This window comes from Drosophila grimshawi, unplaced genomic scaffold (genome assembly GCF_018153295.1).
Source record: "Drosophila grimshawi isolate 15287-2541.00 unplaced genomic scaffold, ASM1815329v1 contig_44, whole genome shotgun sequence".
Taxonomy (NCBI): Eukaryota; Metazoa; Arthropoda; class Insecta; order Diptera; family Drosophilidae; genus Drosophila; species Drosophila grimshawi.
In genome coordinates, this window is record NW_025063240.1 from 21,163,271 (window position 1) to 21,190,518 (window position 27,248).

Below are 27,248 nucleotides of genomic sequence, written 5' to 3' on the forward strand. Positions count from 1 at the left end.
GTACTTTTGCGACTTTAAGGGGGAGATAAAAGGCCAGCTTTCCCATCAACCCTATCTTTCCTCGTGAAAAGTAACTCTGACTTCCGATTTCATCATTTATTGCTTAACACAAACTGAAACAAACAAATGGAAAGAGTAGAGAAAGTGATACTCAATCAAGCCAAGGGAAGGTATTCACGGTATGGTGATGAGCTTGTCTGCAGCAGGGTGTTGTACTTGATTATGAAACCACTGGCGGGCTTCAGCACATATAGTGGTTGCGACAGGATGGTGCGACTGGGCAGAATCGTCTTTGTCTTTGTCGTCTTGCTGAGTTGCTGATTGCGCAGTTTCTCCGCCTCGAAGCGCTTGAAGAAGGCAACTTTGGCAGCGGCCACTTCGGGAGTATCTTGTACCGGGTTTAGATTTGCACCGCCAGCCAGTCGCAGCTTGGCCTCAGCATGGGCAGCCAAGTGCTGGGCACGCAGAGCGGCAACCTCGGGCGTCTCCTCGTTGGGTTGCTGCTGCAGACTGCTGGCGATCACACGAAATCCATCCACATCCGCTTTGTAGTTGACCGTCTGCTGTTCTCCCCTGGCATCCACATAGGAATAGGATCCGTGAGTCACGCCATCCGCAGTGCGTGTCTCGTGCTTGGAGTAGAGTGGCGCTGTATAGCCATAGGCATACTGACCATGCTCATCCTGTGTGTGATATTGGGTAATGGTGCCGGCTGGCGGTGGGGCTCCATATTCCAGCAGCGCTGCAGTTGCCAGTGGTGCAATCAGCAGGCAGAGATATAAATTGAATTGCTGCTGCATTTGCATTGTTTTTTGTTTTTGTTTGTGGTTTTCAGCTGTGCTTTAATTTTGTTGGCGCTGCTAGTGTCGTGGACTAGTACTCGCTCTAGAGAACTCTGTTGGGACCCTTGCTGCCGGTTCTGCTTTTTATACAAAGCGCCTGACCAACAAAAAAAAAAGGAGTCCACAATTGCCAAAAAATATTTGCAATATCGTGCGTTCTCGGGAAGGTCGTCCGGTTTACTTTCATATTCCCTGTTTGTTGTCGTAGTTGTTGTTGTTGTTTTTTGTTGCTGAACTCGCTCTTCCTCTTGCTCTGTTTGTACATAAATATTTTTGGTCGATTTCAACAAGTTGCGCATAAATTCGTACACAAAAGCCGCAATTTGTTTTCATCTGTCAGAGACGGGGTCCCCAAAAAAGAGCGCATCCAAGAACTTAATCAGGCCGCCGTCCTTAGGTCAAGGAACCAAGCAACATTCGCAGCATGCATATTTTGTTGTATGTTGTTTATATGTTGCTACCTTTTGATATGCTGCCTTGTTGCCGCTATTAAATTTAATTGAAATCAAAAATCGCCATGCGATTATGATATGTTGCTGCTGTTGTTGTTGCTGTTGTTGTTGCTGCTGTTGTTGTTGTCAGCTACCAACAGGAATTGAGTTAAATACAGTCGATCATATCGGAAACATACTTTTCCCGTTTGCAATAACCACTAAACGAAGCAGTAGAGGTGAGAGTAGAGATAAAGTGGAAACGTTGAACTATTCCTTCTCAGAGAGAGGACTGAAATAGCTGAAACTTTTAAGTAAATTGTTGAAATTGGTTACTTTCTATTTTAGGCAACAAATGATTGGCTGTGGATATATCATCTATTATTGTTATTATCTTAGATTATTATCTTAGAATGGGGTCATTTTAACGCTCATATCATTTTATTGTGTATAATTGTTTATCGCAGCAATCATAACTTTAATACGATTACCAATCTGATTTATATTTCTATTCCTTATCTACTCTGGTAATAAATGACGAAAAGATTTAGCTATTGTTACAAATAATACCGAAGATTCCCTAGTCTAATACTGGATCTGTGGCGAGATAAGTTAAACCCTCATATTCTCTTATTCGTATCTTTTCTTTTCCAGGACCAAATCTAAGTTTTAAGAAGTACTCTACAGATTTTGTATATTTATTTATATTCCATATTTACTTCATAGCTGATGAGTAACTTGACCCATTAATACATCCATGTCAAATATTTATTTAGTCTCAAATCTCTTTATTAGCTCAATGAAAGTTCATAAAAATGCTGTTTCAATAATAGATTCCGGAGTTGTAGTAGCGTGGAACCGTATAGCCGTAGACGGAGTGCACGGGCAGAATGACATGGCTGCTGCGTCCAACTGGGGCAGATCTTCCGCTGAGCAGCTCATTGCGCAGCTGCTCGGCGGCGACACGCTTCAGATGATTCGATTTGGCAGCAGCGACCTCGGCTGTATCTTCAACGGGACTTTGCAGTTCCTTATCGATTTGCTGCTCGTCCGGATTGGATTGCTGTTGAGCTTGCTTGAGAAGGAGTCGTGTGGCCTCGTGAGCCGCCAAGTGAGTTTGACGAGCGGCGGCCACTTCAACGGAATCAGCTGGTTGCTGTTGAGCGGCTGCGTCAATGCTTCTGGCTGAAATCGGCAAATTGGTGGCAGTCACATGGAAACCAGCAGCATCCGCCGTATAATCGACTCTTTGGAGTTTTCCGGCCGCATCGCGATAACTGTAGCTGCCACGTGTGATTCCGTCCAGGCTGCGCACCTCCTGCTTGCTGGAATGCGGCTCGGCATAGCCGTAGGCATAGTGACCCAGTGCATCCTGCGACAAATACTGTCGTTGCGTCGGCGTCACCAGTGCCGTTCCCTGCGTCGTATACACATACGGATAGTTTGTGTACAGTGCAAGACCATTGGCCAAAGTCAGCCAAGTCAAAGCAGCCACAGCCAGCGAGAGGAATCGCATTCTGAATTTCAAAATGGAGTTGCAGTTGAAGTTCGAATTGGATTCAGTCTGTGGCTCTCGCCTCGTTGGTTGGTTCTGCATTTGGTTGGATTGATCAGCGTCCTTTTATACTCTAGCCCTTCTACAAGACGATGCCGTTACAGGTTCTAGTTTGTGTTCTGCTGCTAGACAGCAAATGTTGCCACAGTGTTGACGCTGCAGCCTTTTTCTAGCCAACTCTAGCTGTTTTTTGAAAGGGTTAGTTTAGATATTTCATCAGTAGGAAGCTCCTCAGTTGGCGTATATTGTTGTAAAAAGTCTTTTCTAATATTTATTTTATGTTTCTTTTTCTACATTATTCCTTGCTAAAACTACCATTTTATTGGCAACACTGCCCTGCATTAGTGCACCTTACCCCATTTAGTTCTTAACCGTAATGAGCAGAGGTCAGAGAAGCTGCCAGTTGCAGTCCACTTGCAACGTTGTCGTCGTTAACAGACTTCTTCTTCGCTCATTGCAGCATCAATTGATGCGTCAATTTGGCTTTATTGTTGCATGTGGCTTGTGGCAGGCTTGTGGCTTGTGGCAGGCTTGTGGCTTAATGATTGCAATTGGTTTAGTATGTGGATACAATTTATCTGCAAAGCAACACTCAAAGAACTTCTTATCACATGCTGTGCAGTAGAGCTGAATAACAGAGCGACTGGGAGGAGGATGTAAGATCAAGGCCATGACCAGGAACTGCAGAGGAGCGCTTTGAGTGAGACACGCTATGTAAACGATATTCAATTGATATACCCTGTAGCACATTTTTGGGGCTAAGAAGAAGTTGTGTAAATAAAATAATATGTTCCAAGTTATCAAACTTCCCTAACTGTGTCCAAACAGATCAGAAAGTTAGCTCCAAGCTATATTATTTTCTCCGTTAGATTAATTCTGATAGATTTTTTTAAAGATGCCCAACATTTTTATATAATATTCACTCAAAATTACAGCCAATATTTTAAATAATACGTATTTATATTTACTTTCTTTTAATCTGCAAAATGAAATATATCTCTGATCAAATCTTAGCAGGGAATTTACTAGTCGAACACTTTAAATCATTGTCTGATGTTGTTCATTCAAGTGGCAGTTTTGTGGCCGTTTTGAACTGCAGTTGCAACTGAACTTCAACTTCAACAACAACTGTTGCAACTGCAACTGATTTAAGATGCGATGTGCGTGGCGAATTGTTTGCGACTGCTCGCAACGGCATTTCAAGGTGAGTGAAGGCCAAGGGCCACATTTTTCCAGAGCTCTGTTGGCTGGCTTCAAGGCCTTGATTCAATTCCCCAAATGGATTCCAGCTAAAATGTATTTGGTTTATTTTTAGCTTATCGCTGGCCAAGCATCGGTGCAGAAATCGAGCGTCTGATTAGGATTGATAGCGCTGTGGTCAAATATAGTTGTTGGCCTGGCCAAAAGTGCTTGCCCTTGACTCTGTCTATTTACGACTACATAATCCAGGCTCCAGGCTCCAAGCTCCAAGCTCGCCAGCTGCACTGATAAGTGCATTTTAATGTCCACATCTTGCTCTCTCTCTCTGTGTATATATCTTGAATGTAGCTTTTCCTGCCCGCCCCGCACTTGTTCTTAATCAAAGACCAATACAGAGCAGTGGACATCATTTGCCAGAATGGAAACCTTAATGATCTTGTTAGCCAGTTAGTTGTTGCTGTTGTTGAAAAGTCACTTTAAATTCCAACAACGAGTTGTTTGCTTTACAAATTCCAGCACTGGACTGCAAACTGTGCCTGGACTCCAAACTATTTGTGTTTATCGTGGCTTGTCGTTGCCTGATTTGTGCATCATTAGTTGTAGAAAATTCAAGGCTAATTACTTATCGCTTACCTCACGCAAACCCCGAACACACCTTGACTATGCTGTCTGGTTTGAGTTTGTTTTTAATTTGTTTTATTTTCACACTTGCTGTACGTTTTTTAGTACTGTTACCGAGTGTGTTACGCTTGCCAACCTATTTCAACTTGACTCCAAGCTAAGGTTTTAAGCTGAAATTTTGGTAGGAATGATTTTTGCTTACTGCTGATTTAAATTGAAATCAACAAGATGTGGCTCTGTAATTTATATAGTTGTAGTAGAAATGAGTACTCAAGTATTGAGTTTATACTAGACAGGTAACTGTTAAGATGTGATTTCTATTCTTCAACAAAAGGGTATTTAATATTTTATATTCCTTAGCGAGCTGGCTTACCATATTCTTTGCCTTTGCATGACGCCATCCACAGGCCATGTTGGCCACAATACTAGCCAAATATGTGAGTGACAGGCCGCATAAATCATGGCCAGCCGAGGGGGTTTAGAGTTGAGTGCGATATATTAAGTACAAGAATGTTTTTTTAGACAGCAGCTTAAGTAATCACACTTTAGTTATTTGATTTAGTTTGCCTACCTTTCCACAACGTACATTTGAAGCAAGTTAATTTCCTCTTGATGTCAGGTTCAAAAAACCCATTTAACCCAAATAAAGAGCAACAAACGAACTATTTTTGGTTATATTAATCGGGAAGTGAATCTCCCATACAAAAGTCATTTGCATATGAAAATATATACAATTAACTGCAGAGCTCTCCCTGCCCCCTCTCGAATTATGAGCTCATTCAGTTGATTAGCATAGGTTGACCCCACCTATGACAACCATACAATTCTCCCTCCCCTCTTCCTCACCCATTGGAATTGATTGGGCCTCTCACTTGTTGTGTTTTGTTTGTTGTCAAAAAAAATTTCACGCATCGTTTTCTGTTTTGTGGCTGTTTTGACGCGCGACCCGCTCATAAAAATTGCCTGCAACACCTCCCACCCCCCCTGACCAACCATAGGCACCCTTCTCCCTCTCTCTTTGTCCATCTATTTAAAGCTTCCAGCTGTGTTTGAGCTTTTTTCTACTCAAAACAATCGGAATTTTGAGTGAAACTCAGTTGATAAGGCAACTGGCGACGCTTTTTGATAAATGGTTTCTGTGCGTCTCTTTTAGTGAGTAGATTTTGTTGTTAGTTTCGCTTTCGGCGTGTGTTTTTGGCATTTATAAATTTGTGTATTCTCAGCTATGTGTTTTTTTCTTTCGGTTTCTGTGAAATGAAGTCATCGCTTCAAAATACAAATAGTATATGCGTATAGCCCTGGTTCCCAGAGGCTCAAAACTTAGTTAGCGGACAGCTATTGGCCATGATTTATGAGCTCAATTCTTAACTGCAACAGTTTTGTGGCTTTACGGTTTACATACATTCCTGTTTTGCTTTAAATACTTACTGGTCTGGCTGTTAGCAAATTTCACTCGTAGAAAAAGCTCACTCATTCGCACTTTGTATAAATATCACTCATACGCCGCTTGTGCTTGCGGGTCCCATTTTCGACGCTGGCTGCGCATTTGACCAAACAGTTGAGTGTCGACATCGACGGCAAGCGCGCGCAGTAACGGCAAAAAATAAAAGAAATATCTCGAAATTGAAACACTACAAAAACTTTTCAAAAATACACAAATATTTTTCATACTTAATTTAACAAGCAAAAATAATGTAAGTTTAAAAGTGCCTCTAGCTTTAAATTTCGCACAGCAAGTGCTACACACTTCCACACACTCACATATATATACACATACACACACACACACACACTCACACAAGTGACAGCATCGCAATGACAACAAAAGTTGCGCCAAGGATGCCTTTCGCTGCTGCGGGAATTTCAAGTGCTGCATCATGACCCAATTGTCTACTTCAAAATACAAAATAGCATTCGTATTTGTCCTTTTTTTTTGTTATACTCAACAATGCCAGTTTAGCTCAGCGTTAAATGCGTAGCATCGTTATAGGCGCAGTTTCCAGCCCCTCTCCCCAACCACAATCCCCGCCATCAATCTACCCATTTCCGTTTGTATGTATGCGGCGCTTGCGCGTTCCTGTGCTCCTGCTCCTTGTGGAGCAGCTGCCACGAAGGTTTGGGTTAGGTAGCGTGATGTCATCTAAAGCTGCTGCTGCTGCTGCTGCTGCTTTCGGAGAGTGTGCATACACTCATTCACACTGAGAGAAAAATGCTGAGCAAATGTATAAATAAAAGTGTATGTGGAATTAAAAGGATAGTTCGTTCTTAATTTCAGTGCAAAATACAAATACTTATATCTAGTTACACTGAGAGAAAAATGCTGACTGCCTTTGCGATTAAAAATTCATCTGGAATTAAGAAACATTGTTTCGATCTCTTTCTCTGTATATCATCTCAGTCAAAACACTTTATAATTTTTCTCTGAGTGTATGTCTTTGTCTATGCCCATGCATAAAGCACAGCTGACCCCATACTCAATGTTTTGTATTGTATTGCGTGTTCGTATGAACCCCCTCAGCTAGCTCTCCTCCCCCGTCCCGCCACCCTTCTGTCGGTTATTACGCTTCCTGTTTCAAGCTTGTGCTTTACACACACTGACATTATGCATTGGGGCAGCAAACATTTAATATTTTTATCATTACAGTAAATAATGTGTATATTGTGTATCGAGGCAGTCAGTCATAATATGACCTAAATTAAACACTTGCAGTACGCGTTCTTCTCCCTTTTTCTCTCTCAACTCTTCCTCTCTTTTTCTCTCGATTTTTATGATTATTACTTTAGGCATATCTGGAATTGAATTTATATTGTTTGTTCCAACTTTGGAAGAATCTAATTTAAATTTTGGACTGGCGCGCGCTGCGCCAAAAAAGCTCAAGATGCGGATGTTGTGAAATGAACAAAAAAACGAAACAATGTATATAGTCATCTATATGTGTACTATATATGTATTGTATGTCTAGGTTCATTAATGTTCGGCACACATAAAGCGGATTATGAAGTTGTTGTTTCTTTTTTATTTAGTCATGTTTCTTGGCCAGACTGTCTGAGAATTGTTGTGTGTTGCCTGTTGCGAGTATCTTTTGCCGTATTTTGCGAGTTTGTCTTTGTAGTTCATACTTATTTATGGTTTCCAATTACCAGCGAAGCAAAAAGGGCTCCGACCAACCTTATTACACGCTGTGGCTTGTAATTAGTTTTACACTTGGCATTTATGGAGCGATACTATACAATTGCCACTAATCTTAATACATGAGGACGTTTACCTGGCATTAGTAAGACAACTTAAGTTATTATTAAAGTTTCTGCAACTAATGGGAAGAGGAAAATAGGCAAAATAAAAATTAGATTTATAATCGGGCTACTGATATGTCTACAACAGAAAAGTAATGGAATAATGAACACTATTTTATTTAAAAACAGTTCCTAAGCGCTTTAGAAAGACCACATAAGAACTTAGCTTAATCATTATCAGTACGAATTAATACGAACAAACAAACTTAGCTGAATCATTATTAATGTTAATTCATTCTAGTTTGGATTAGCTAATTTGTATTTTTATTTCACAATTGCATCTGTAAATGTGGTTTAAAGCATGCCTCACCCAAAAACCAAACCCCCAACGACGTAATTTGTGGCGCGTACTGACGATGACATAACCGATTCGATTTAGACAACCAACTAAGCCCCTGCCAGCCCCCCTCCGCTATCCGGCAACCGGCTCGTTAGATTAAAAATGACATTTGATACGCTTCACGGGTCGCTGCATGTGATGGGTGCAGAGAAGACTTTGAGACTCTGAGTGCAACCTTGACCCATCCAGTCTTATCGGCAAGCTCATCGCATTCAATTACCTGGCATCCGTATGCAGCCATAACTGACTGCCCCCTTCCCCCTTTGTCATGAGTCTTATCGCATTTTAAATTATGCGCACCCAGCTACCAGCAGCAACAACGATCAGATATACTTACTATATGTGTGCATACCTTAACTGGCGCATACCTTAACTGGCGCATAATTAATGATCGAGCCAATAAAAGCTCACGTTTTATTTACTGTTTATGTTCGATTTGTGCCTGTATAACTACAAATCTCACCAGCATGTAAACATGACGACAATTTATGCTGCTTGTAAAGACTGAAATATATTGGCGAAATTGATGTGCTTAACATGTTAACCCCATCACAGGGCCAGAGGGCAAAAAACGGTACGCTCAATTATTGATATACTGTTTAGATCGGTGCCGTTAACTGAGAAAAGTTGTGCTAGAAATTAATGTGAATTTACCTTGGAACTCTATACTTAAATGTAAACTTTAAATATTAGGCTTCCGGGTTGGAAATTCTAACCAACGTCAGCATAATAATTACAATAATATTAGTTAATATTCAAAAAAACATTTCCGATTGTCATGATTTTAATTGCTGGTGCTGATCACTGTACAGATTCCAGCCCCTGCCTTCCCCATAGTTGCCGAAATATTCATTTGAATTCAAATGTAGACGCTAATGAGCAAGATTGTTTGGGTAAGTGAGTTGGGAGAGCAGCTATATGGCGTCACTTGAAAGCTGCCAGATCGGCATAACCTTCCGCACTTAATTAGCGAGCAAGCGGCAGTTGCGAAAGCTTCAATTCCACTCGGTTCTGCTATTGTCAGCGATAGCTGTATGATATCATCGGAATAGAGAATGTATTTTAGCTGCGTAGATCCGATAAGCTATCTGTGTATCAAAGTAAAGAGTTATAAATGCGTTTTGTTTAGATTTGAGCAATTAAATATTGCCATACTCACTTCAGACCCAGCACAATGCTAGTCAGTGTCGTAAGTCACAGGTGAGCTGAGTGAGAAAAGAACCTGGCTAAAAGCCGTGACATTGCGTGTAGACCCAAAATAGAACATGAACTTTGACACACATGCTTAATTCGTGTTTTGTACCTTGAACATTTGCAGAGTGAGCAGCATGTCTGACGCAGCAGAAAATGGTAGCAGTGCAGCAGCAGCAGCAGGAGAAGCACCCGCCGCAGAGCTGGCACAGCTGGCGTTGGAGGAGACCGCACCGAAGGTGACCTTCTCGGATCAGTTCAAGGCGTTCTCCAAGTTCGGTGATATCAAGTCGGACGGCAGGTCGATAACGTTATCGCAAAGTGATAAGTGGATGAAGCAGGCTAAGGTGATCGATAAACAGATCACCACCACCGACACCGGCATACACTTTAAGAAACTGAAGGCCATGAAAGTGACGCTCCCCGACTACAATAAATTCCTCGAAGATTTGGCCAAAACGAGAAAAGTGGAGCTGTCGGAAATCAAGAAGAAAATGGCCGGTTGTGGTGCACCCGGAGTGCAGCAGGTTTCGGTGAGTGAGAGTGATATATAGTGCAACCATTATATCATTTATAATGTGAAATCTTCCCTATAGGCTGGCAAGGCTGCTGCCGCTGTGGATCGTCTGACGGATCCGAGCAAGTATACCGGTTCCCATAAGGAGCGCTTTGATGCCGATGGCAAGGGCAAGGGCATTGCTGGACGACGCAATCTGGTCGATGGATCGGGCTATGTGAGTGGCTACCAGCACAAGGACACCTACGATGGCGCCCATTAAAATAGAATTAGCTCTCGCAACGTCTCCTCACAAACATCCCTGTGTTTTGTCTCATTCGTTTCCTGATCTGTGTCTAATTTATTACCTGTTTTTCTAATGGTAGCACTAGTTATTTTCGTATTTCCTTTCATTTTCCTTGCTACATAAACTAAGTTGTGTTTAAGTGCTTAAAATAAATTTACATAATTTAAATATCTTTTGTTTTATTTTCAATTTTATTTCTAATCATTTCCACATTTAAAACGGCCCAAAAGTTCAAAAAAGAGTTTACACATCCACATACATATATCTCGACAAATACAAAAGTATATACATATATATATATATACATATATACAAAGGCATAGCACAAACTTTTAATAATACACTTTACAAAGATAATTCATAATTAAGCATATATACCAAAGATATACAAAAAATATACGAGCATTCAAGACCATTTGTATCGTTATTTCAAACTCGAATAAAGTTTAATACAATCGAATAAATAATCTTATACTTGAAATTAAGGAATTCATTATTACACTTGCAGAAGTTGAGCTACGCACTGAAAAAAATCGCCCTGCATTTTAGAAAATTCAGAATTAGTTGAGAAGACTAGAGTTGAAATATACATCCATCTTTGCGAATGCTCGTTCTCAGCAGCTGGTTTTGGGGGGCACTGACAAGCAAACCGACCTCGTCGAAAATCAGAGCAGTGTGAAGCAGATCAAATGATAGACAAGTCCGTTGCATTGGCTCGAAATCGATAGGAGCTTTGCATAAGAGGCAGTTTTGTTGGCTGGCTATCGATGGCAGCTAGCAGCCAGTCGATCGGTGCTAATCACAGATCAGATATAAGACCACATATCATATAACCACATAAATGAACACTAGTCAGCCTATAAAAGTCGCCCACATCGCCCTCAATGCAGCAGTGCATCGCAGACAGCTCGACAGATTGCTGATAACTGTGGATTTCATACGGGAAACACTACTTGCAGCATCTGAAGATCGGCAAGTAGCAGCAGCAGCAGCAGCAATGACTCTTCGTGGCAAGAATGCAGTAGTGACGGGTGGTGCTGGTGGCATAGGTCTCCAGGTGGCCAGGCAACTGCTAGTAGCAGGAGCGGCAGTAAGTTGTTGCGTTAGATGAATAAATTCTTGTCTAAAGCTTTCTCAATCACTTCACAGAGGGTTGCCATCATTGATATCCAGGATAATCTGGAGGAGTTTGTCAAGCTGCGTGCAGCGCATCCAACGCAGAGTGTGATGATCATCAAAATGGATGTGGCCAACAAGAAGGGTGTGGAGGCTACATATGAGGAGATCAAGAAGACCTTTGGCAGCATTGATATTGTCGTCAATGTGGCTGGCATATTCAATGACAAGGATGTGCAGCGCACGCTGCTAGTTAACTTGGTAGGGGAATCACAATTCAAGTAGTTGGGGCAACAGTCTAACCCATCTCTCCCTCAGGGCGGCATAATGAACTCCAGTTTGAGTGCATTGCAGTATATGAGCAAGGAGAATGGCGGCAATGGTGGCATTGTGGTTAACATGAGCTCCGTTGTTGGCTTGGATCCCATGTTTATTATACCCGTTTATGGGGCCACAAAGGCCGGCATTATAAACTTTACGCGTTGCCTGGGCGTGAGTAATCCTCAAAATCACTGATAAAGTACTCCTCATAGCTCTCTCTCTTATCCCCTCCAGAACGACAAGTTCTATCAGCGCTCTGGCATAAGGTTTGCCACTGTTTGTCCTGGTGCCACCATGACGGACATGTTTACAAATTTCACGGAGAAAATCATCTTTCCGGAGACGAGCGATGAGACCTATAAGATCTTGGATCGTTTAAGTAAACAGAGCGCCACAGACGTGGCCCGTTGCATTCTGAGTGTGCTGGAGAAGGAGAAGAATGGCGCCGTCTATGTGATTGAGGGCAAACGCATCATTCCCATTGACATGAAACCATACTGGACGGGCAAGGAGCAAGCGCTCTAAAGCTACAAAGAAATGCATATCTAACACTTATTTACAAACTCAATTGTTGAGGGTAGTCTTTAATAAAGAAGCGAGCATACTGTAAGCGGTCTCTAATCTTCTCGCCAGTTCACCAGCACCTCGTCGGTGCGATATCGTTGTGTCACAAATGAATCCTCGAATGGCATTTTGGTGCCCGTTTTAAACATCTCGGCGCCCGCATGGGCTATCATCAGACCATTATCGATGCAGTAACGTTCGTCGATGGCAAACAGTTTGCCGTTGCGCTCCTCGCACATGATGCCCATCATCTGCTGCAAGCGCTCGTTGCAGCCAACGCCGCCTACAATGAGCACCTGAAAATAAAACAGTTAGTTAAAACGAAGTACCATTAAAGGAATCTCTCACAGACTTACCTCATTGGATTCACAGTGGGCCATGGCACGTTCTGTGATCTCGACGAGCATGGCAAAGATGGTCTCCTGCAGTGAGTAACATAGATCTGCCTGGCTATACTCGGGCTCTGGCTCATCCTGTGGCTTCTTGCGTTTATTTCGCCGCTTTTCCGGCTCAGCCAGTTCCTCAATGTGTGATAAAATGCCCGAGAAGCTGACATCCATTCCTTTGACAACATATGGCAGCTTTATGTACTGTTTGCCCTCCTTAGCCAACTGCTCGATGTTGTAGCCCGGACTGGGATCATTGGACAGCTTGATGATGCGCGCAAAACGATCCAGACAGTTGCCCACAGCAATATCGATGGTTTCCCCAAAGATGCGATAGCGTTTATTGGAGTAGGCAATAACTTGAGTGTTACCGCCACTCACATACAGCACAATTGGATTCTGGGCACCGGTTATCAGTCGCCCCATCTCAATGTGACCAATGCAATGATTGACACCCAGCAGCGGCTTCTGCCACAGCAGGGACAACGTTCTGGCCACAATCGCGCCAACCAGCAGAGGCGGCGCCATGCCAGGTCCTTTTGTGTAGCAGATGACATCCAGATCGGCGGGCTGCAGTTGCGCCTCCTTCAGACTTGCCTGCACAAGCGCCAAGATCACCTCGCGATGATGTTTTGCCGTTTCCTTGGGCAGAAAACCTGTTGCATCGAAAATAGTACTTAAAATAGTCAAATCTTAGTTTACGAAGCATCATTACCTTCACCGGGTGGTGTTATATATGTGCGTCTCACATTTGCCAGCACCTTGCCATCGTTGACGATGCCAATGCCAATTTTATTGGCGCTGCCCTCAATTCCCAGAGCGCAAACCATAATTGTTTATTGTGCTTCCCAAATTCTTCTTCACCCGCCCGATACAATAACAAATGCTATCGATAACAAATAAACATATGTTACACCGTGCAACGTGAATGGCAATGGCGCCAGTGTGTGTCGGCGAATTTGTGCGATTGGCGCTTTTTCAATAAGAGAGAAAAATGTAGTGAAATCAGAAATCAGTTCAATTATTGCAAACATTTTGTATTTGTTCCTAATTAAAGCAATTAAAACATGGAAGCGGCTGAAAGCTCAACCACAGAGTCGGAAACTGAGAATAACAGTGGGCCTAGAAAGCAGACGCTCGAAACAATAAGCACAAATGGCGGCGACGTGGATGCAGCTGCAACAAGAGCGGAGAAACAAGAGCAGCAGCTGGAATGCGAGAACAAAGACCAAAGGGAAGAAATAGCAACAACAACGAATCAGAGCGAAGATAACGTAGATAAACAAGTTAACAATGAGGCTGACATGGAACAAAAGAAAGCCGAGCAGTCTCCACAAAGAATTAGTTTTGCTGAATTAAAAGCGCAGGCTGAGCGTGAGGATGAGATTGAGGAGGAGGAGAGTAAGGAATCGGAGGCGTCACAAAATGACATCCTCTTACATGTGCCGTGCCTGGCACATTTGGAGGAGCAGCGTCGTAGCTATGAACGCCAGCTGGAACAGTTGCGTATGGCTAATGCGCAAAAGGATAACATGATGACGCTGCTGCAGCGCGAGAATGCCATCTTGGAGAAGGAAAAGCATGCGTTTCGCAACGAAATGGATCTTGCCAACAAGGAAAAGGAGTCGACAGTCATCAAGTTTGCCATGAAAGAGAAACTGCTCATCGATGCCAAAAAGGAAAAGGATGCCATCGAGAAACAATTGGCGGATGCCAAAAAAGAAGTGAAAAATGTTTCCATACGTTTTCAGGGTGTGCACGAGGAAAAGTCCCGTATGACCTACATCATTGATGAGAAGGTAAGTAAGTGCAGAAGACTATAATCCCATTCTAATCCTTTTCCGCTTCCACAGTGCAACGAGGTGCGCAAATATCAGCGAGAATGCGAAAAGCTCAAAACGGAAATGGGTCATCTGGAGTCCAGGTTGAAATATCACGCCAACAAGCTCAACATTGAAGTGGAGGCCAAAGCGGTTAGTCCTGCCTAAAATACATACAAGACCCAATCTTTAAATGCTCTTCTCTAGAATCTGGAACGAAAGCTGGAAGAGGAACGCAATGCGCCAAATAAAATGGAAGAAAAGGCCAATGGTAAACACTCTGTTCAATTATATATGTATAGTACATAAAAGTATAACTCTTACAGAGAAACTTAAAGTGGAGTTTGAGGCAAACACAATACTTCTGAAACACGAGATTATGCGCAAGACTGAGGCACTGGACAAACTGACCAAAGAGCACCAGAAGCAAGGCGATGCATACAAAGAGCTGCAAAAGCAGCTGCAGGAGATTAATGCATCAGTAAGACTATATTATATATATACATAATTAATGAATAATTGACATTGTTGTTGATTGTAGCATGATCAGCTCACGCAGGAGTTTAAGGAGCTGCAGGCGCAGCACAGCTCCGTGGAGGCGGCCTACAGCGATGAGCTGTTGAATGCAGCCAAATTGCACAGTCAACTGACCGAGTTGCAACTGCTGCGCACACAGAATACAATGTACGAAGTTTTATGCCAAATAAAACCCAACGTCAACTTACAGCTAAACCTTTCATTAATCCTACTTCTACAGCAATGAGCAGAAACTTGCCGAAGAGCAGGCGCGTGTGCAACAGTTGGAGGCCAGCGCACTGGAGACTGAGGCAGACTTGGAGCAGCTGCAGCAAAAGAAACAGGAGCTGCTCAGCATCAACAAAGAGATGAGCGAACTAATTGTCAAACTGCAAAATGATATTTGTCTCGCTGAATCAAAGGTAAGTAAATATTGGAAAAATAAGAAAAAAATTACCTGCCCCGGGTGAGGCTCGAACTCACGACCTTAAGATTATGAGACTTACGCGCTGCCTACTGCGCCACCGAGGCCTTGAAAGACGCTGCGTGTCTAATGTAATCAAATCAAAATCTTTTACTAATATGCATTCTATTTTTATCTGCCAGGCACAAGGTCTTGAGGCGGAGAGTAAACTGCTCAAACAGGAGAAACTCACCTACGATGCTAAATATGCCGAGTTGGAGCTGCAGCTAAGCGCTGAGGCATCCGAGAAGAACGAAGAGCGTCAGCTGTTGGCCAAGCGTCTCTCCGAGAAGACCAAACTCTACGAGTTGACCAAAGGGAAATTGGATAATGTGCAAGGAGATTTTGAGGCGACGCAACATAAAAACGCAACACTCCTCAAAGAACTGCAGCGGGAGCTGCAAAAGTACAAAAGAGGCATTGTGGACACGAAACCCTTGGGCTACTGCAGCAACTGTCAGCAGGCGCTCAATGGTTATACAGCAGAGCAACCACAACAACAACAACTGCAGCTTCAACAACAACAATCTCTACGCACGCACAGCCGGACGAGTAGTCAGAGCAGCGTCCACAATGGTAGTCGACGTGCCAGCGAATCTTCCGAATCCGAGACGGTGGCTAGCAGCGTGACTGCTGTACCCCAGCCGGATATGCAGGCTGTGCCGTCCAAGAAGGTGCTGGTGGAGCGTATACTCCGACTGCAGCAGGCCTCAGCACGTCAAACGGAACGAATCGAGTTCCTGGAGAATCACACAGCGATGCTTGTCTCGGAGGTCCAAAAGAAATCGAAGGTGGTGCAGCACTATATGCTGCGTGATCAGACAGCGGGCGCATTGACCACCTCCAAGAGTGATCAGAACAAGAGTGAGCTGGTCAAATATGGCAATGGTGTCATGGCTGCCATCTATGGTGGCGTAAAGGGTGCCGAGAACAAGAGCATGTCCCTGGAACTCTCGCTAGAGATCAACAAGAAACTACAGACGGTCTTGGAGGATACGCTGCTCAAGAATATAACGCTCAAGGAAAATCTGGATGTGCTGGGCTTGGAGGTGGATAATCTGACTCGTAAATTGCGCTCCTACGAGTTGAGCAAGTGACTCCAGAGTGATGCCAATCCACACACAAACTATTCAATTCCATGTAAATAGAAAATTAGTTAAAGAAATTCGTTGTGCTTAATCTAAATGTGTACATTCAAAACTAAATATTTGAACTCTAACTAAAAGTAAATATTAAATTAAGAAGATAAATACAGGAAAAAAAGAATTAGTTGACTAACTTCTAGCTTATCTAATTTCCAAGTTAAGTTAAAAGAGTTTAAAAAATTTCCATATGCTTAAATGTGTACATAAAAAACTAAATATTTCAACTAACAGAAAGTAAATATGGAATTAAGTCACCATTAATTATAGTAGTATTCTAGGCAGATGATGAAGGGTTTCTCAACAACAAGAATTAGTTGATTAACTTTTAGTTTATCCAATTTCGAAGTTAAGTCAAACAATTCCAATATGCTTAAAGTGTGTACGTTCAAAACTTAATATGTAAACTCTAAGTAAGAGTAAATATTGAATTGTGTCTCCATTAACTATAGTAGATTAATCTAGGAGGACGAATACAAGAAAAGGTTTCTCTCTTTTTCTAATTTCCAAGTTAGGTTAATAAGTTAAGTAATTTCCGTGTGTACATTAAAAGTTTATTAATCAACTACAACAAAAAACAAACGCAAAAACCAAATCCTTTTATCCCTCATAGCAGTCCATCGTAGAGCTTGGCGCTTATCGGTGCTGGTTTGCCCACATCCATGGACATTTGAAGCGTAGGCTGCTCGCCGGCTTGAGCCAGGCGAGCGTTTTTATTGTGCGTCTTCTTGAAGTGCACAGCCATTTGGGGATTCATCTCGCCGGTCTCATCTCTGACATACTCCCGTAGCAGTGGTGGCAAATCCAGCTTTGTGGGTAGCACAACTGACGCCGCCTTCTTGTTATTGGTCAGAAACTTGTGTTCCTCGCTGAGGGGCACTAGTTCGTAGTCCGCCTTGTAGCTGGTGCTATAAATCTCGACGGGTTTGGGTTGCGTGATTCCGCGCCACGTTTTCTCCACAGTTACGCGCACCTTGCGCACCTCGTTTGGCTGTGAACATGATTATACACATGTTGTATATGTATTTATATCTATTTTATATCCTCACCTGCTCATCTATCGCCTGCACTTTTAAGATTCTCATGTAGCAGGGCTCCGGATAACGTTGGAACATGTTACGTATAACCATGCGACCCACTCCCCAGTCCGGCAGATTGCCTACTATCTCCCAGAGCGAGTTGCCGCGAAAGTCTGTGGTGCGTCCAATGTATTTGATTACTTTTTGACTCATCTTGACTCCAATGGCTTTTGCTTTAATTGATAAATAGTGGAAGTATTGAAAAATAATATAATCTTTTTGCGGTGTTCTGCTTCTTCTCTTTAATAAGCCATTCACTTGTTCACGCGCACAGCTGTGAGTCGCTAGGCGTTGCCACTGTTTACAGAAGCATGGCGCGAGAGCACATATTGTGGTTGGCAACGCGGTGCGTATTTAAACTTGCTCAGTTTCGAAATGAAAGAGTTTTTTAGCCGACGAATTGGAAACGTTGCGTTGTGATTTATGTGTTTTTATTTATATATTATATATAATAGTGAAAATTGAAGCAGTAACTCTCTATTGGAGCGCATTACAAAATCAATCCAAGTTAAGAAAGCAGCTGATTTATTGCTGATAAGTTTTGCTAAATTTTTAGGTTATGTAATCTTTGACTGGTTGTTTACATATTTCTATTAAATACATAAATAAGTAAGACTTAAAAATGTAGCCTAACCATTGCGATGATGCTCCTCGATGTCATCGCTAGCCGTGTGACCAACACCACTAGTGTCAATGTGCTCATCGTATGACTCTTCCAGCTCCTCATCGTGCAGGCTGTGCTCTTGCTGATTGGCACTCTCGTGGAGTCCAATTGTAGCATGTGCACCCGCCTTGGATGCATTCACCTGTGCGGCTGCCGCTGAGGAGGCTGCCTTCAGCGCTGACTCTTTGGTGGCCGCGAAATCAACGCGTGCCTGCTGTAACTGCTCCTCCACTTGCTCCAAACGATTCTTCGCTTGACCCACCATTGTTGCCTGTGATCCGAGCTGATTGGACACCTCACTGGCCGTTTGTTCTGCTTGCTCCACCACTGCCTTGGCATTGTTGACTGCCGCAGTTAGCACAGAGATGTGATTATGGGCGGATTGTGCGGTTTGCTGGGCCAACTTTGCCGACACCTTGGCTGCCTTGAGCTGCTCCAGTTCGCGGGAGAGTGCTCGGTGTGCCTCCGCTGCCTGCTGCTCCAGTTCCTGCAGCAACACTTGCTTGCCAGCCAGTGCTGCTTGCGCAGTGGCCGCTGCCTGAGAGGCAGCCTGTGCCAATGTATTTTTAGCGATAAATGCAGCTTGTTTGGCTGCCGCATGTTGATTGGCCACAGCGCTGTGCGCCTGATCCGCGGATCCTTGTGCTATGGAGCGCAGACCACTGCCAATGCTATAGCCAGACTTGCTGCTGCTACCATGATCCAGACTATTGTGGCTCTTGGAGCTGCTGCTGCTACTGCTGCTGCTGTAATGATGTTGATGCTGAGGATGTTGCTGTGAATGTGGATGTTGTTGCTGCTGATGCAGAATCTGTTGATGATGATGCAGTTGCTCCTCGTCGTGATCGTCGTGTCCTGCGGGCAATGCGGGCTCAAAGAAACCACCATGCTGGTGTTGCGGATGGGGTTGCGGCTGCGGTCTGTAGTAGTAACCACTGCGTTTGTTCAGCCTGCCCCAGGCCTGGACACAAAGCAGTGCTACACAAATGATGAATGAAATGAATCCACATTAATCCTTAAGGGTTCGCTTTACTTGCTTTACTGATCTTACCCATGAGCAAGCATATAAATTCCTTGTTGTACATCGCCCTGCTGCTGCTTAAACTGCATTAAACATCTAAGTCGACAGCCACATAGATTTTATATACTCCGACTTTGGAGTTCAGCTTCAACGCCAGCGATGCATAAATTTTTAGTAGTGCGGAAAGTCAGTTGCGCATTTTGAGTTTAACGGTCTCTCAACATGTTATGTTTATAATCATATTTCTTTCTAGGGCCGATTTGAATATCACACTCCAAAGGTGGGCAATTTCTGTGAGGAAGCGCTTTGGAAATGATGCGAGTGAGTTTTCGGGTGGCAGTCATTTTAATGCCTTATTGGCACGGCTCTTAGTTTTGGGGTGGTGCAAAGTGGTTGCTTTTGCACAAATCCATTTCAATCCGTTGCTTTTGTTGGTTTAATATGTAATTTGCATTTTAATTGCATTACGCCCAATTGTAATTGATCCTTACTTGCTTATTATCGTATTTTAGTTGGAAAAGCTTATTTTTATAATGATACATTTTTCAAAATTAATTAAACTATTTCGTTTTGGGGGAATCTTTGGAGGAGGTGGAAATGTGATTTTGCCCTGTTCGTTTGTCCGGCTGTATACAAAATGTGATCTCAGAGGCTATAAGAGCTAGAGACGTTAAATTTGGGATTTAGGTAATCGTATAGCATACCCAGATCAAGCTTATCATTTTAACTGCTTTCGTTTCACGACTATGGATTCTAATAGATTTCAGGCAGCAAAGGAAGGCATCATTTTTAAGATATATCCTTTGAAATAATATATAATATTTAACTTTTTAGTCGAAGTGTCTCTACTAATTATAATTTGTTCAAACTGGGAACTCTTTTGTTCTAGAATGATTTCTTCATTCATAAAGACTTCAAACTGTGCAAGAAAACAACACGTAATTATCTTTGATATCTCATAAATTAATTTATTTAAATAGTTTTTTTCTTTAATTTATTACAAGTATAAAAAATAAATTAATTAATATAAACACAACTACATATTTTACACAATTCGCAACTTGAATAGACTGCAATACGAAATTGATTGCCAAGGCACTCGGTAACAACTCATTCAACAACAATCGATCGAGACTCGATTGTTGTGTGTTGTGTGGACAAAAGTGTGTGGTGTGCGTGGGTCATAACAATAACAAGGTAATAAGGTAATAAGAAAAGGCCTAAGCGTACATAACGGTAACAGTAACGGTAACGAGCGTTAACAAGCGATAACAACTCGAGTGTGATCCAACAAAGTAATATCGAATGGGTTTTGAAGAGTACAAGAGAGTGACGAGAGACAGTTACGTAAATGACAGTTGGACAGATGAAAAGACTGATTCAAAAGTGAAAAATAAATTCATCAGAGGCATCGTCGTCGCCATATCTTATGTCCCCCACTTGCTCCGTGCTGGCAACGCGTGATCATTTGTAGCTTTGCGTGATTTGCTTAATCCAGGGCAGGTAGGCGGATACCTTCACATAGACACCGGGCACATTCACCTGACCGCATCCAATGCCCCAGGACACTACGCCGACGACATTCCAAACACCATTGCGTTCGCAGACCAACGGACCACCGCCATCACCCTTGCAGGCATCTTTGCCCTCCTCGCCGCCGGCACAAACAAAGCCGGGATTCAGTTTGTAACTGTAGCCAAGACGAGTGTTGCGCAACTGGGCCTCGCACTGATGATGCGACAGAATTGGCACATCGACCTCCTTTAGGATGTTCTGGTATTTGCCATGCTCGCCAAAGGCATCCTTGCCCCAGCCAGTGGTCCAGCAGCGTGCGTTGGTGAAATCAGAATACTGGTCGGGCAGACAGGCCGGGCTAATATGGGGATTCTTGGTAAAGTCGACGGGATGATCCAGTTTCAATATGGCCAAATCATTATCCAAAGTGCCGGCATAGTATTCGGGATGAATGTGCACAGAGACAACATCGCGTTCAATGTAGGGGAAGAACTCCACATCATGGTTGACATCCCATTCGCCCAGACGCACGCGCAGATCGAAACCATTTTGACTAAGGATGTGGATGAGAATAACAATAGTTGAGTCTCGAATTTCTGTGAAGATTCTCAAGTTTTAACTTACGATTTAATGCAATGGGCCGCCGAGATGATGTGCTGGGCGTCAATCAAGGTGCCACCGCAGGCATAGATCGACTCCTTGGGATCCTTCTTCAGAATGGCCACGTGCCAGGGATACTCGCCGAACTCACTATCGCCATCGACATAAACGGGATTCTTAATACGACCGGTAATACCAGCGGCATTCCTCACACCGCAACGTCCCAGCTGCTGCTGGGGTGGAGCCTGTGGACGGAGTGGACGACGGCAGCAGACCTCATTGATGCGACAGGTCTTCTCCACGGGTCGGTTTCCATAATAAGCGCGCTGCAAGGAGAAATAGAGGAGGGTAGAGGATTAGCATATGCTCAGATAGAATGCCAAATCCTATACTACTACTAAATACCGGCCCTGATTTTGGGTTACCTGCTCCGCTCTCAACTCAACCTTAAGCTCATCAAGATCAACGTTGCGTCGCCGACGATCATGGGGAAATGTGATAATATCATTGCCCGCAGCAGCACCTGGAGCTGGCGTGGGTATACTATGGATTGGCCCCAAATTCAATTGTTTGCCACGACGACGACTGGGTGCTGACCAGTCGGGTGAACTGACATTGACGCTGCGCTCATAATTTTGGGAAAAATCTGCATAATTGCCAAAGTCGCTCGCGCCAGAATGAATCGAGTTGAAGGAGTGATCGAATGAGCTCTCTGGATGGTGTTCAGTGTGGTGGTAATCATTGTGCAGATGCTCAGGGTAAAATTCAGATTGATGGTGATGATGGTGCTCTGGCGGATGTAGGCTAGGTCCACTGTGGTACTCAAAGATCGGTGTGCTCGGCACCATCTCAACGCTAAAGTGCTCAATGTGTGGCGGATCAGAACTCTCGTAATGATGGTGTAATGGTGGTGGTGCGCTGTAGTGGTGCTCTGGATGGTGATAATGATGATCATGATGATCATCATGATGCTCGCTGAAGCCGCTGAAGTGATCGTGATGATGATAATGCGTATTGTACACTTCGTTGGGCTTCCCCTTGAAGAAGTCACCCACTTTCTGTATGATATTCGCATTGGGCGTCACATGTAGATTCACCAGTGGCTTCACTACCTTCTCGCCGTAGTCGGTTTTGCTCACTTGCACTGAGACAAGAGGATTCACATTGACCAGGCCCAAATTCAAACCGTTTGGTCCCAACGAGCCAAAGTTCGGATTCTGGGCGGGATAATAATCGCCGAGGACATTTGCCGGATAGCCGCCCGGATAGCCAGCCGAGGGATAGGGCAGCCCAAAACTAACACCATACGTTGGTAGCACCTTGCGCTGTATCAGCTCGATGGCTTGGAGCGCTGGCAAACCTAGCGGCGATTGTCCGAGTAGCCCCTGACGCTGCAGGAAGAAGGACGGAATATGGACACGGAGTTAGGCTGGCTCCCAAAAAAGAGCATTGTTGGACGTGCGACCATTTGTGATGACCCCGTGCATGGTTAGGCTGATTTTAGTTGCAGTTGCAGGATTAGTGACGATCTCGCGGTGGCAACACCAACCTACGAACGCAGAACGCAGAAGGGAGTCGACGACGAGCGGGTTTTAGTGGACCTTTGAGTTTGAGTTGAGTTGAGCGTGGAGCGTTGAACGATGAGTGCGTTTGAGTTGAGTTGAGTTGAGTTGTGTGTTGTGTTGTGTTTTGGGGTGTGTGTGTGTGTGTTTTTGTTTTTTGGTATGTGTGTTGTATGTTGTGTGGGGAGTAGAGCACGATAAGAGTCTCTAATCGAGGGAGCATTACTTTTACTATGTGTCAATTGCATTAGTCGGGCAGTAACTTGAACTAGAGGATTGGCTAGACTGGATTTAAAACAATTTCGTTCACTTACCCCTTGAGCATCCAATGAGAGATCGCCGGTGTCTTCTTGCTTGTTCTCAGCATCGGTCTGGCGGCGTGTGCGTTTCTTATCGTCCTCAACCTTCTTGTCATCGACCTTGGTGTCGGCCTTGGCCGTGGCATTGGTGGCTGCATCATCGCTCAACGCTTCAATGTCCTTGCCCAGATTACGGGGATCAATGGGCAGAATCAGATCCTCTTTGCGACCAATACGATCAGCGGCTGGGCACTGAGAGATGGGCACGCACTGGCAATCGACGATTTGTTGACGCGATGTGTCATAGGCACCTTGATAAGCACCACCCTGGGCACCTTGAGCACCATATCCCGAGGAAATACCATTGTAGTGACCGGAGGCACCACCGTTCTGCAGCTCCTTCTTGTAGTAGTCGGGATTCTGGCTGTGATAGCTGCCGCTGGGCGAGCCACTGAAACCGTTCTGGCCGAAACCGCCAGATTGCGACAAGCCGGAGCTGCTGCCATAGGTGCTCAGACCAGATGAGGGCTTGTACAGATCACCATTGGGCTTCTGCAGGGGATTGTAGCCCTGGGTGAGCAGACCACCCTGGGAGGCACCATTGAAACCGGCATTGAAGGCATTCGACTGCGAGAAACTACCCGAGCTGGCCGCTTGAGCCTGCGGTGTATATGTGGCCGAGGATTGGGCCAGAGCGCTAAAGTCAGTGTTCACAGTGTGGCCACCACCAACAGGGATTGGCACGCTGGGAATATTGGCACCCTCGCCGCCATCCACATGATGGAAATGATGATGCACATGCTGCTGTAGACCGGCATCGATGGGTGCACCGACAACCACTTTAGTGGTCGACGACGTGGCTGCTGCAGAAGAAGATGATGAGGATTGTTGTGAGTAGAAGCCGTTCAGAGAAGAGCTGGAACCTTGAATCTTCTCGGGATTCTCAAAGTTGTAGGGTGGCCCACCGCTGGAAGGACCAGGATTGTAGACGGGTCCAGGAATGGGTCCGCTTGGTCCACCAGTATAGAGAGGACCGGGTGGTTTGCTGTCATAGATCAGGGCACCAGGTGGTGGCTTGGTAAAGGTAACGCCATCAGAGTCAAATGCAGATGGTGGTGGGTGCTCGTAGACGGGACCAGGTCTGTACAAACTATTCATCGGTGGCTTGTAGGAACCCTCGTAGCCCACCTTACGTGGTGGACCAAACGAGTTGATGGAGCTGGGTGGTGGTGGGCCAAAGGAGTTTGGTGGTCCGCCCATCGGTGGACGACCGTTGAAGTAGCTCGGTGGTGGCATGGGTTTAGCGGGTCCATAGGGTCCGCCACCAAAGCCGGACGGAGGTGGTGGCCCCTGTGCATAGATGGTCGAGTAGAAGGGACGCTTCTCCTCCTCGCAGCTCATCAGTCCGAGGCCGCAAAGTTTGTCACGGATCAGATTGCGTGCCTGCAGATCATTGCCCTGCTGCAGAGCCTGATCAATATTGCCATCGGCATAGACAGCATCATAATCACCGATATTGCGTCCCTCACGGCGGGAGTTAATCAGCTGATCAATAACTGTATCGATTTCGGTGGCATTACTCTGAATGCTGCCTTCCTCATGCACGGCGTAGTTGCGTCCCTGCGCCTCCTCCTGAGCAGGTTTCTGTTCATCAGTAGAGCGTCTGCTCAACATGGAAGAGTCGGCTGACTCCATGGGCGCCCATTCATTGCCCCAATTGGAATCGGCGGCAATTAGTGTTGCACTAGTCGCCACTAGCACCAGCAACCAAGTCATTCTCATTTTCTGTGGAGCAGAAGAAAGATGATTGTTTTTGGTTATTATATAATCGACTTGACACCATTTCTCACAAAACTGACTGGTCATTGTGCCAGTTTATATTGCTTGGCTGCGAACATTCGGCTTACTCCTCGCTCCCCCCTGCGTTTTCTTTGGCAATCGACAAACCGGTCTTGAAATCTTCACGCTGACTCACAAACTTGGCCGTCTCTTTGAGAGGAAAAAAAAAAGACTTTTACTTTCGTTCGAGGTCGCAGACCGTAGACGATTGCCCCCTCCTTCTTCCTCTCTCTCTCTCTCTCTTTCTCTGTCTTTCTCTCTCTCTCTCTCTCTTTCTTTTGTGAGGTAATTTTAGCTGGGTTTGGTTGTGCTGTGAGATTTGGCAAGCGGCGAGCAGTGATCGCTCAACTTGATCTCCGACTTGACAGCTGGTTGTGTGTCCGTTGAGATTGAAGTCGGTGTAACGCTGTCTGCATTTTCGTAACTCCCTCCCTATTTTTATTTTGTTTTTGTTTTTTTTTTTGCTTACGCTTATTGTTGCCAGCTGCTGCGTGTTATGTCATTTACAGTTTACATTTACGTTTTACGTTTCTTTAATGTGTTTTTCTTTTCTGGAGCGTGGGTTGCAAAGACTCCGAAGTCTGCTGTGATCTTAAAGTCTCTTTTTTCAATTTCGGGTTATATAAAGCGTAGTTTTTGCGCTTTTGAACGGAAGTCGTGTGCAACGTTGCATTGCGAAATTATCTTTGGAAAATAAAAGCAATTTGCTTGTGTATGTGATGTGTGTGTGTGTGGTGGGACTGGGAGTTGTCTTAGGATTTGCAGTGAAAGTTTTTGATATAGGGCTTGGGTCGTTGACTCAGACAACTCGATTGCAAATTAGTTGCTTTTTGCTGTACTTTAAAATTAATTAAAGTGTTGATTACTTTACAATGATTACTTCAACTAAGCTGTTGAAGCGTTGACACATTAACAGCTTTTTTTCCTCATTGCAGCATTGCAACAATCAACCTATTAAAATGCTATAAAACATTGATTTGGCAGGGCAGGAAAGATCTTGAAATTGGTATTTAATGATCTTAAATTTGAACATTTTCTTTTAGTTGTTGTTTCTGAAAATGATAATTGTAGTTCTTATCACCTGAACTGGCAGCATAAGGTATCAATCAGTTTTTCAACTTACTGGAATTGATCTTGAACTGGAAACGTATGGAGTCATTCAGTTCCTAAAAACTTTTCTGGTAATAATTTTGCACTTCATCGTAAAATTGATGATAAATATTTTATTATTAATTAATTTTAGATCTGGCACTTGGATTGGTATGCTTTACTTTAACCTTTTAGGTGTATAGAAATATTGTTACTTAAAGATTGGTTCTCTTCCTTAACATTTCCTTTAGTCTTTGCATTTGCTTTGGCATTAGAAGTTTATCTCATTTCTAAAACATTAACTTGTCACTTGTCACTTTTTTCTCTGATTTTGTTTGCACTTAGACTTACCTTTCGCTTTAATTTAAATATATTCCACAGTGTTTGTTATTGTGTTGTAATCCTTATGTAAGTGGTTGCTCTTATCCTTTCACTGCACCACTGTGTGTGTCTGTTTCGATTGTTGGCGACTCGTTCACTGATTTCGCTTTCGACAGAGCCGCACATTTTATACAAAAGCTGCGCATGCGCGACGCCGACGTCGCTGCTGCTGCTGCTGGTTGCCGCTTTTGCGAATTGTTGGCTCAAAACAAAACAGAGACGCTCCCAAGCAGCTGTGACTCTATTTTGGGCTCGTTTTCTGGCTATGATGTCAATATATTAATTTTGGGTTTTTTTTTTGATTGGGTTTGCGAGTTGCATTCTGCGTATCAGCGAAGGTTAAGATGAGGTCTTTGCGGAAACCTTAACTTAATGACATCGTCCAAATTCACAATTATTAGTTGACAGCGTTGTGTTGCGGCAATCCACCAAAACTGTGAGTGTAAACCAAATGGTGGCTCATAAAAAACCAAACAAAACTGAGCATATGTTGAAAACGTCTTACGTCCCAAATTAGCGCTTTATGTTTTCATGTGGGACGCATCGCGATGTCCAAATTTTCACCATCTACAAGCGAACACTTCCCGCTTAAGG

General features: G+C 43.9%; 8 protein-coding genes and 1 non-coding gene across 10 annotated transcripts; 3 read left to right on the forward strand and 6 right to left on the reverse strand.

The window, feature by feature from the left end:
• Nucleotides 1–155: 155 nt before the first annotated feature.
• Nucleotides 156–6,161, reverse strand: LOC6557791. Its single transcript, XM_001983381.3, has 3 exons — nt 6,078–6,161; nt 2,102–3,011; nt 156–742 (listed from the first exon to the last, which is right to left on the reverse strand). Exons 2-3 carry the CDS (start codon nt 2,868–2,870, stop codon nt 156–158), a joined length of 1,356 nt encoding a protein of 451 aa, XP_001983417.2. The 5' UTR covers nt 2,871–3,011; nt 6,078–6,161.
• Nucleotides 6,162–6,315: 154 nt separating this feature from the next.
• Nucleotides 6,316–10,445, forward strand: LOC6557650 (tubulin polymerization-promoting protein homolog). Of its 2 annotated transcripts, none has more exons than XM_001983379.3 (3): nt 6,316–6,343; nt 9,602–10,007; nt 10,071–10,445. In XM_001983379.3, the coding sequence occupies exons 2-3, from the start codon at nt 9,612–9,614 to the stop codon at nt 10,251–10,253; spliced, it is 579 nt and encodes a 192-aa protein (XP_001983415.1). In that variant the 5' UTR covers nt 6,316–6,343; nt 9,602–9,611; the 3' UTR covers nt 10,254–10,445. The 2 variants fall into 2 exon arrangements, with proteins under 2 accessions (XP_001983415.1, XP_032591897.1); XM_032736006.1 differs by lacking the exon at nt 6,316–6,343 and adding an exon at nt 9,418–9,483.
• A 705-nt stretch (nt 10,446–11,150) lies between these two features.
• Nucleotides 11,151–12,324, forward strand: LOC6558069 (fat body protein 2). Its single transcript, XM_001983378.2, has 4 exons — nt 11,151–11,367; nt 11,427–11,654; nt 11,712–11,885; nt 11,949–12,324. Exons 1-4 carry the CDS (start codon nt 11,275–11,277, stop codon nt 12,237–12,239), a joined length of 786 nt encoding a protein of 261 aa, XP_001983414.1. The 5' UTR covers nt 11,151–11,274; the 3' UTR covers nt 12,240–12,324.
• LOC6557339 (probable tRNA N6-adenosine threonylcarbamoyltransferase) lies at nt 12,267–13,561 on the reverse strand. The gene is made up of 3 exons (XM_001983377.3): nt 13,380–13,561; nt 12,635–13,320; nt 12,267–12,574 (listed from the first exon to the last, which is right to left on the reverse strand). The coding sequence occupies exons 1-3, from the start codon at nt 13,492–13,494 to the stop codon at nt 12,332–12,334; spliced, it is 1,044 nt and encodes a 347-aa protein (XP_001983413.1). The 5' UTR covers nt 13,495–13,561; the 3' UTR covers nt 12,267–12,331.
• A 45-nt stretch (nt 13,562–13,606) lies between these two features.
• LOC6557319 (coiled-coil domain-containing protein 186) lies at nt 13,607–17,187 on the forward strand. Its single transcript, XM_001983376.2, has 7 exons — nt 13,607–14,463; nt 14,518–14,637; nt 14,692–14,755; nt 14,811–14,965; nt 15,026–15,168; nt 15,242–15,422; nt 15,607–17,187. The coding sequence occupies exons 1-7, from the start codon at nt 13,732–13,734 to the stop codon at nt 16,558–16,560; spliced, it is 2,349 nt and encodes a 782-aa protein (XP_001983412.1). The 5' UTR covers nt 13,607–13,731; the 3' UTR covers nt 16,561–17,187.
• On the reverse strand, nt 15,459–15,531 carry Trnam-cau. The gene has a single exon. It is a non-coding gene; the product is annotated as a tRNA-Met (tRNA).
• On the reverse strand, nt 17,143–17,923 carry LOC6558503. Its single transcript, XM_001983375.3, has 2 exons — nt 17,655–17,923; nt 17,143–17,596 (listed from the first exon to the last, which is right to left on the reverse strand). Exons 1-2 carry the CDS (start codon nt 17,835–17,837, stop codon nt 17,213–17,215), a joined length of 567 nt encoding a protein of 188 aa, XP_001983411.1. The 5' UTR covers nt 17,838–17,923; the 3' UTR covers nt 17,143–17,212.
• Nucleotides 17,924–18,313: 390 nt separating this feature from the next.
• Nucleotides 18,314–19,433, reverse strand: LOC6557789 (probable serine/threonine-protein kinase DDB_G0280133). Its single transcript, XM_032743091.1, has 3 exons — nt 19,400–19,433; nt 19,208–19,326; nt 18,314–19,144 (listed from the first exon to the last, which is right to left on the reverse strand). The coding sequence occupies exons 1-3, from the start codon at nt 19,431–19,433 to the stop codon at nt 18,314–18,316; spliced, it is 984 nt and encodes a 327-aa protein (XP_032598982.1).
• A 1,107-nt stretch (nt 19,434–20,540) lies between these two features.
• Nucleotides 20,541–26,647, reverse strand: LOC6557291. The gene is made up of 5 exons (XM_001983373.3): nt 26,625–26,647; nt 23,361–25,130; nt 21,910–22,875; nt 21,509–21,810; nt 20,541–21,437 (listed from the first exon to the last, which is right to left on the reverse strand). The coding sequence occupies exons 2-5, from the start codon at nt 25,125–25,127 to the stop codon at nt 20,834–20,836; spliced, it is 3,639 nt and encodes a 1,212-aa protein (XP_001983409.2). The 5' UTR covers nt 25,128–25,130; nt 26,625–26,647; the 3' UTR covers nt 20,541–20,833.
• Nucleotides 26,648–27,248: the final 601 nt, after the last annotated feature.

Bases quoted from the DNA above. Each gene is read 5' to 3' on its own strand.
- LOC6558069 (XM_001983378.2), top strand. From the start codon at position 11,275: ATGACTCTTCGTGGCAAGAATGCAGTAGTGACGGGTGGTGCTGGTGGC. The intron at 11,368-11,426 runs GTAAGTTGTTGC...ATCACTTCACAG, and splicing joins TGCTAGTAGCAGGAGCGGCA to AGGGTTGCCATCATTGATAT. The intron at 11,655-11,711 runs GTAGGGGAATCA...TCTCTCCCTCAG, and splicing joins GCACGCTGCTAGTTAACTTG to GGCGGCATAATGAACTCCAG.
- LOC6557789 (XM_032743091.1), bottom strand. From the start codon at position 19,433: ATGTACAACAAGGAATTTATATGCTTGCTCATGG. The intron at 19,327-19,399 runs GTAAGATCAGTA...TCATTTGTGTAG, and splicing joins ATTTATATGCTTGCTCATGG to CACTGCTTTGTGTCCAGGCC. The intron at 19,145-19,207 runs GCAGGACACGAC...CTGCATCAGCAG, and splicing joins TCTTTGAGCCCGCATTGCCC to CAACAACATCCACATTCACA.
- LOC6557791 (XM_001983381.3), bottom strand. From the start codon at position 2,870: ATGCAGAACCAACCAACGAGGCGAGAGCCACAGACTGAATCCAATTCG. The intron at 743-2,101 runs ATTGAAACAGCA...TGGCAACTGCAG, and splicing joins CTACAACTCCGGAATCTATT to CGCTGCTGGAATATGGAGCC.
- LOC6557339 (XM_001983377.3), bottom strand. From the start codon at position 13,494: ATGGTTTGCGCTCTGGGAATTGAGGGCAGCGCCAATAAAATTGGCATT. The intron at 13,321-13,379 runs GTAATGATGCTT...TCGATGCAACAG, and splicing joins TATAACACCACCCGGTGAAG to GTTTTCTGCCCAAGGAAACG. The intron at 12,575-12,634 runs GTAAGTCTGTGA...TTTTATTTTCAG, and splicing joins CCCACTGTGAATCCAATGAG to GTGCTCATTGTAGGCGGCGT.
- LOC6557319 (XM_001983376.2), top strand. From the start codon at position 13,732: ATGGAAGCGGCTGAAAGCTCAACCACAGAGTCGGAAACTGAGAATAAC. The intron at 14,464-14,517 runs GTAAGTAAGTGC...CCGCTTCCACAG, and splicing joins CCTACATCATTGATGAGAAG to TGCAACGAGGTGCGCAAATA. The intron at 14,966-15,025 runs GTAAGACTATAT...TGTTGATTGTAG, and splicing joins TGCAGGAGATTAATGCATCA to CATGATCAGCTCACGCAGGA.
- LOC6557291 (XM_001983373.3), bottom strand. From the start codon at position 25,127: ATGAGAATGACTTGGTTGCTGGTGCTAGTGGCGACTAGTGCAACACTA. The intron at 21,811-21,909 runs GTAACCCAAAAT...TTCTCCTTGCAG, and splicing joins TTGAGTTGAGAGCGGAGCAG to CGCGCTTATTATGGAAACCG. The intron at 21,438-21,508 runs GTAAGTTAAAAC...CCACATCCTTAG, and splicing joins GCGGCCCATTGCATTAAATC to TCAAAATGGTTTCGATCTGC.
- LOC6558503 (XM_001983375.3), bottom strand. From the start codon at position 17,837: ATGAGTCAAAAAGTAATCAAATACATTGGACGCACCACAGACTTTCGC. The intron at 17,597-17,654 runs GTGAGGATATAA...TCATGTTCACAG, and splicing joins TGCAGGCGATAGATGAGCAG to CCAAACGAGGTGCGCAAGGT.
- LOC6557650 (XM_032736006.1), top strand. From the start codon at position 9,458: ATGCTAGTCAGTGTCGTAAGTCACAG. The intron at 9,484-9,601 runs GTGAGCTGAGTG...GAACATTTGCAG, and splicing joins GTCAGTGTCGTAAGTCACAG to AGTGAGCAGCATGTCTGACG. The intron at 10,008-10,070 runs GTGAGTGAGAGT...TCTTCCCTATAG, and splicing joins CCGGAGTGCAGCAGGTTTCG to GCTGGCAAGGCTGCTGCCGC.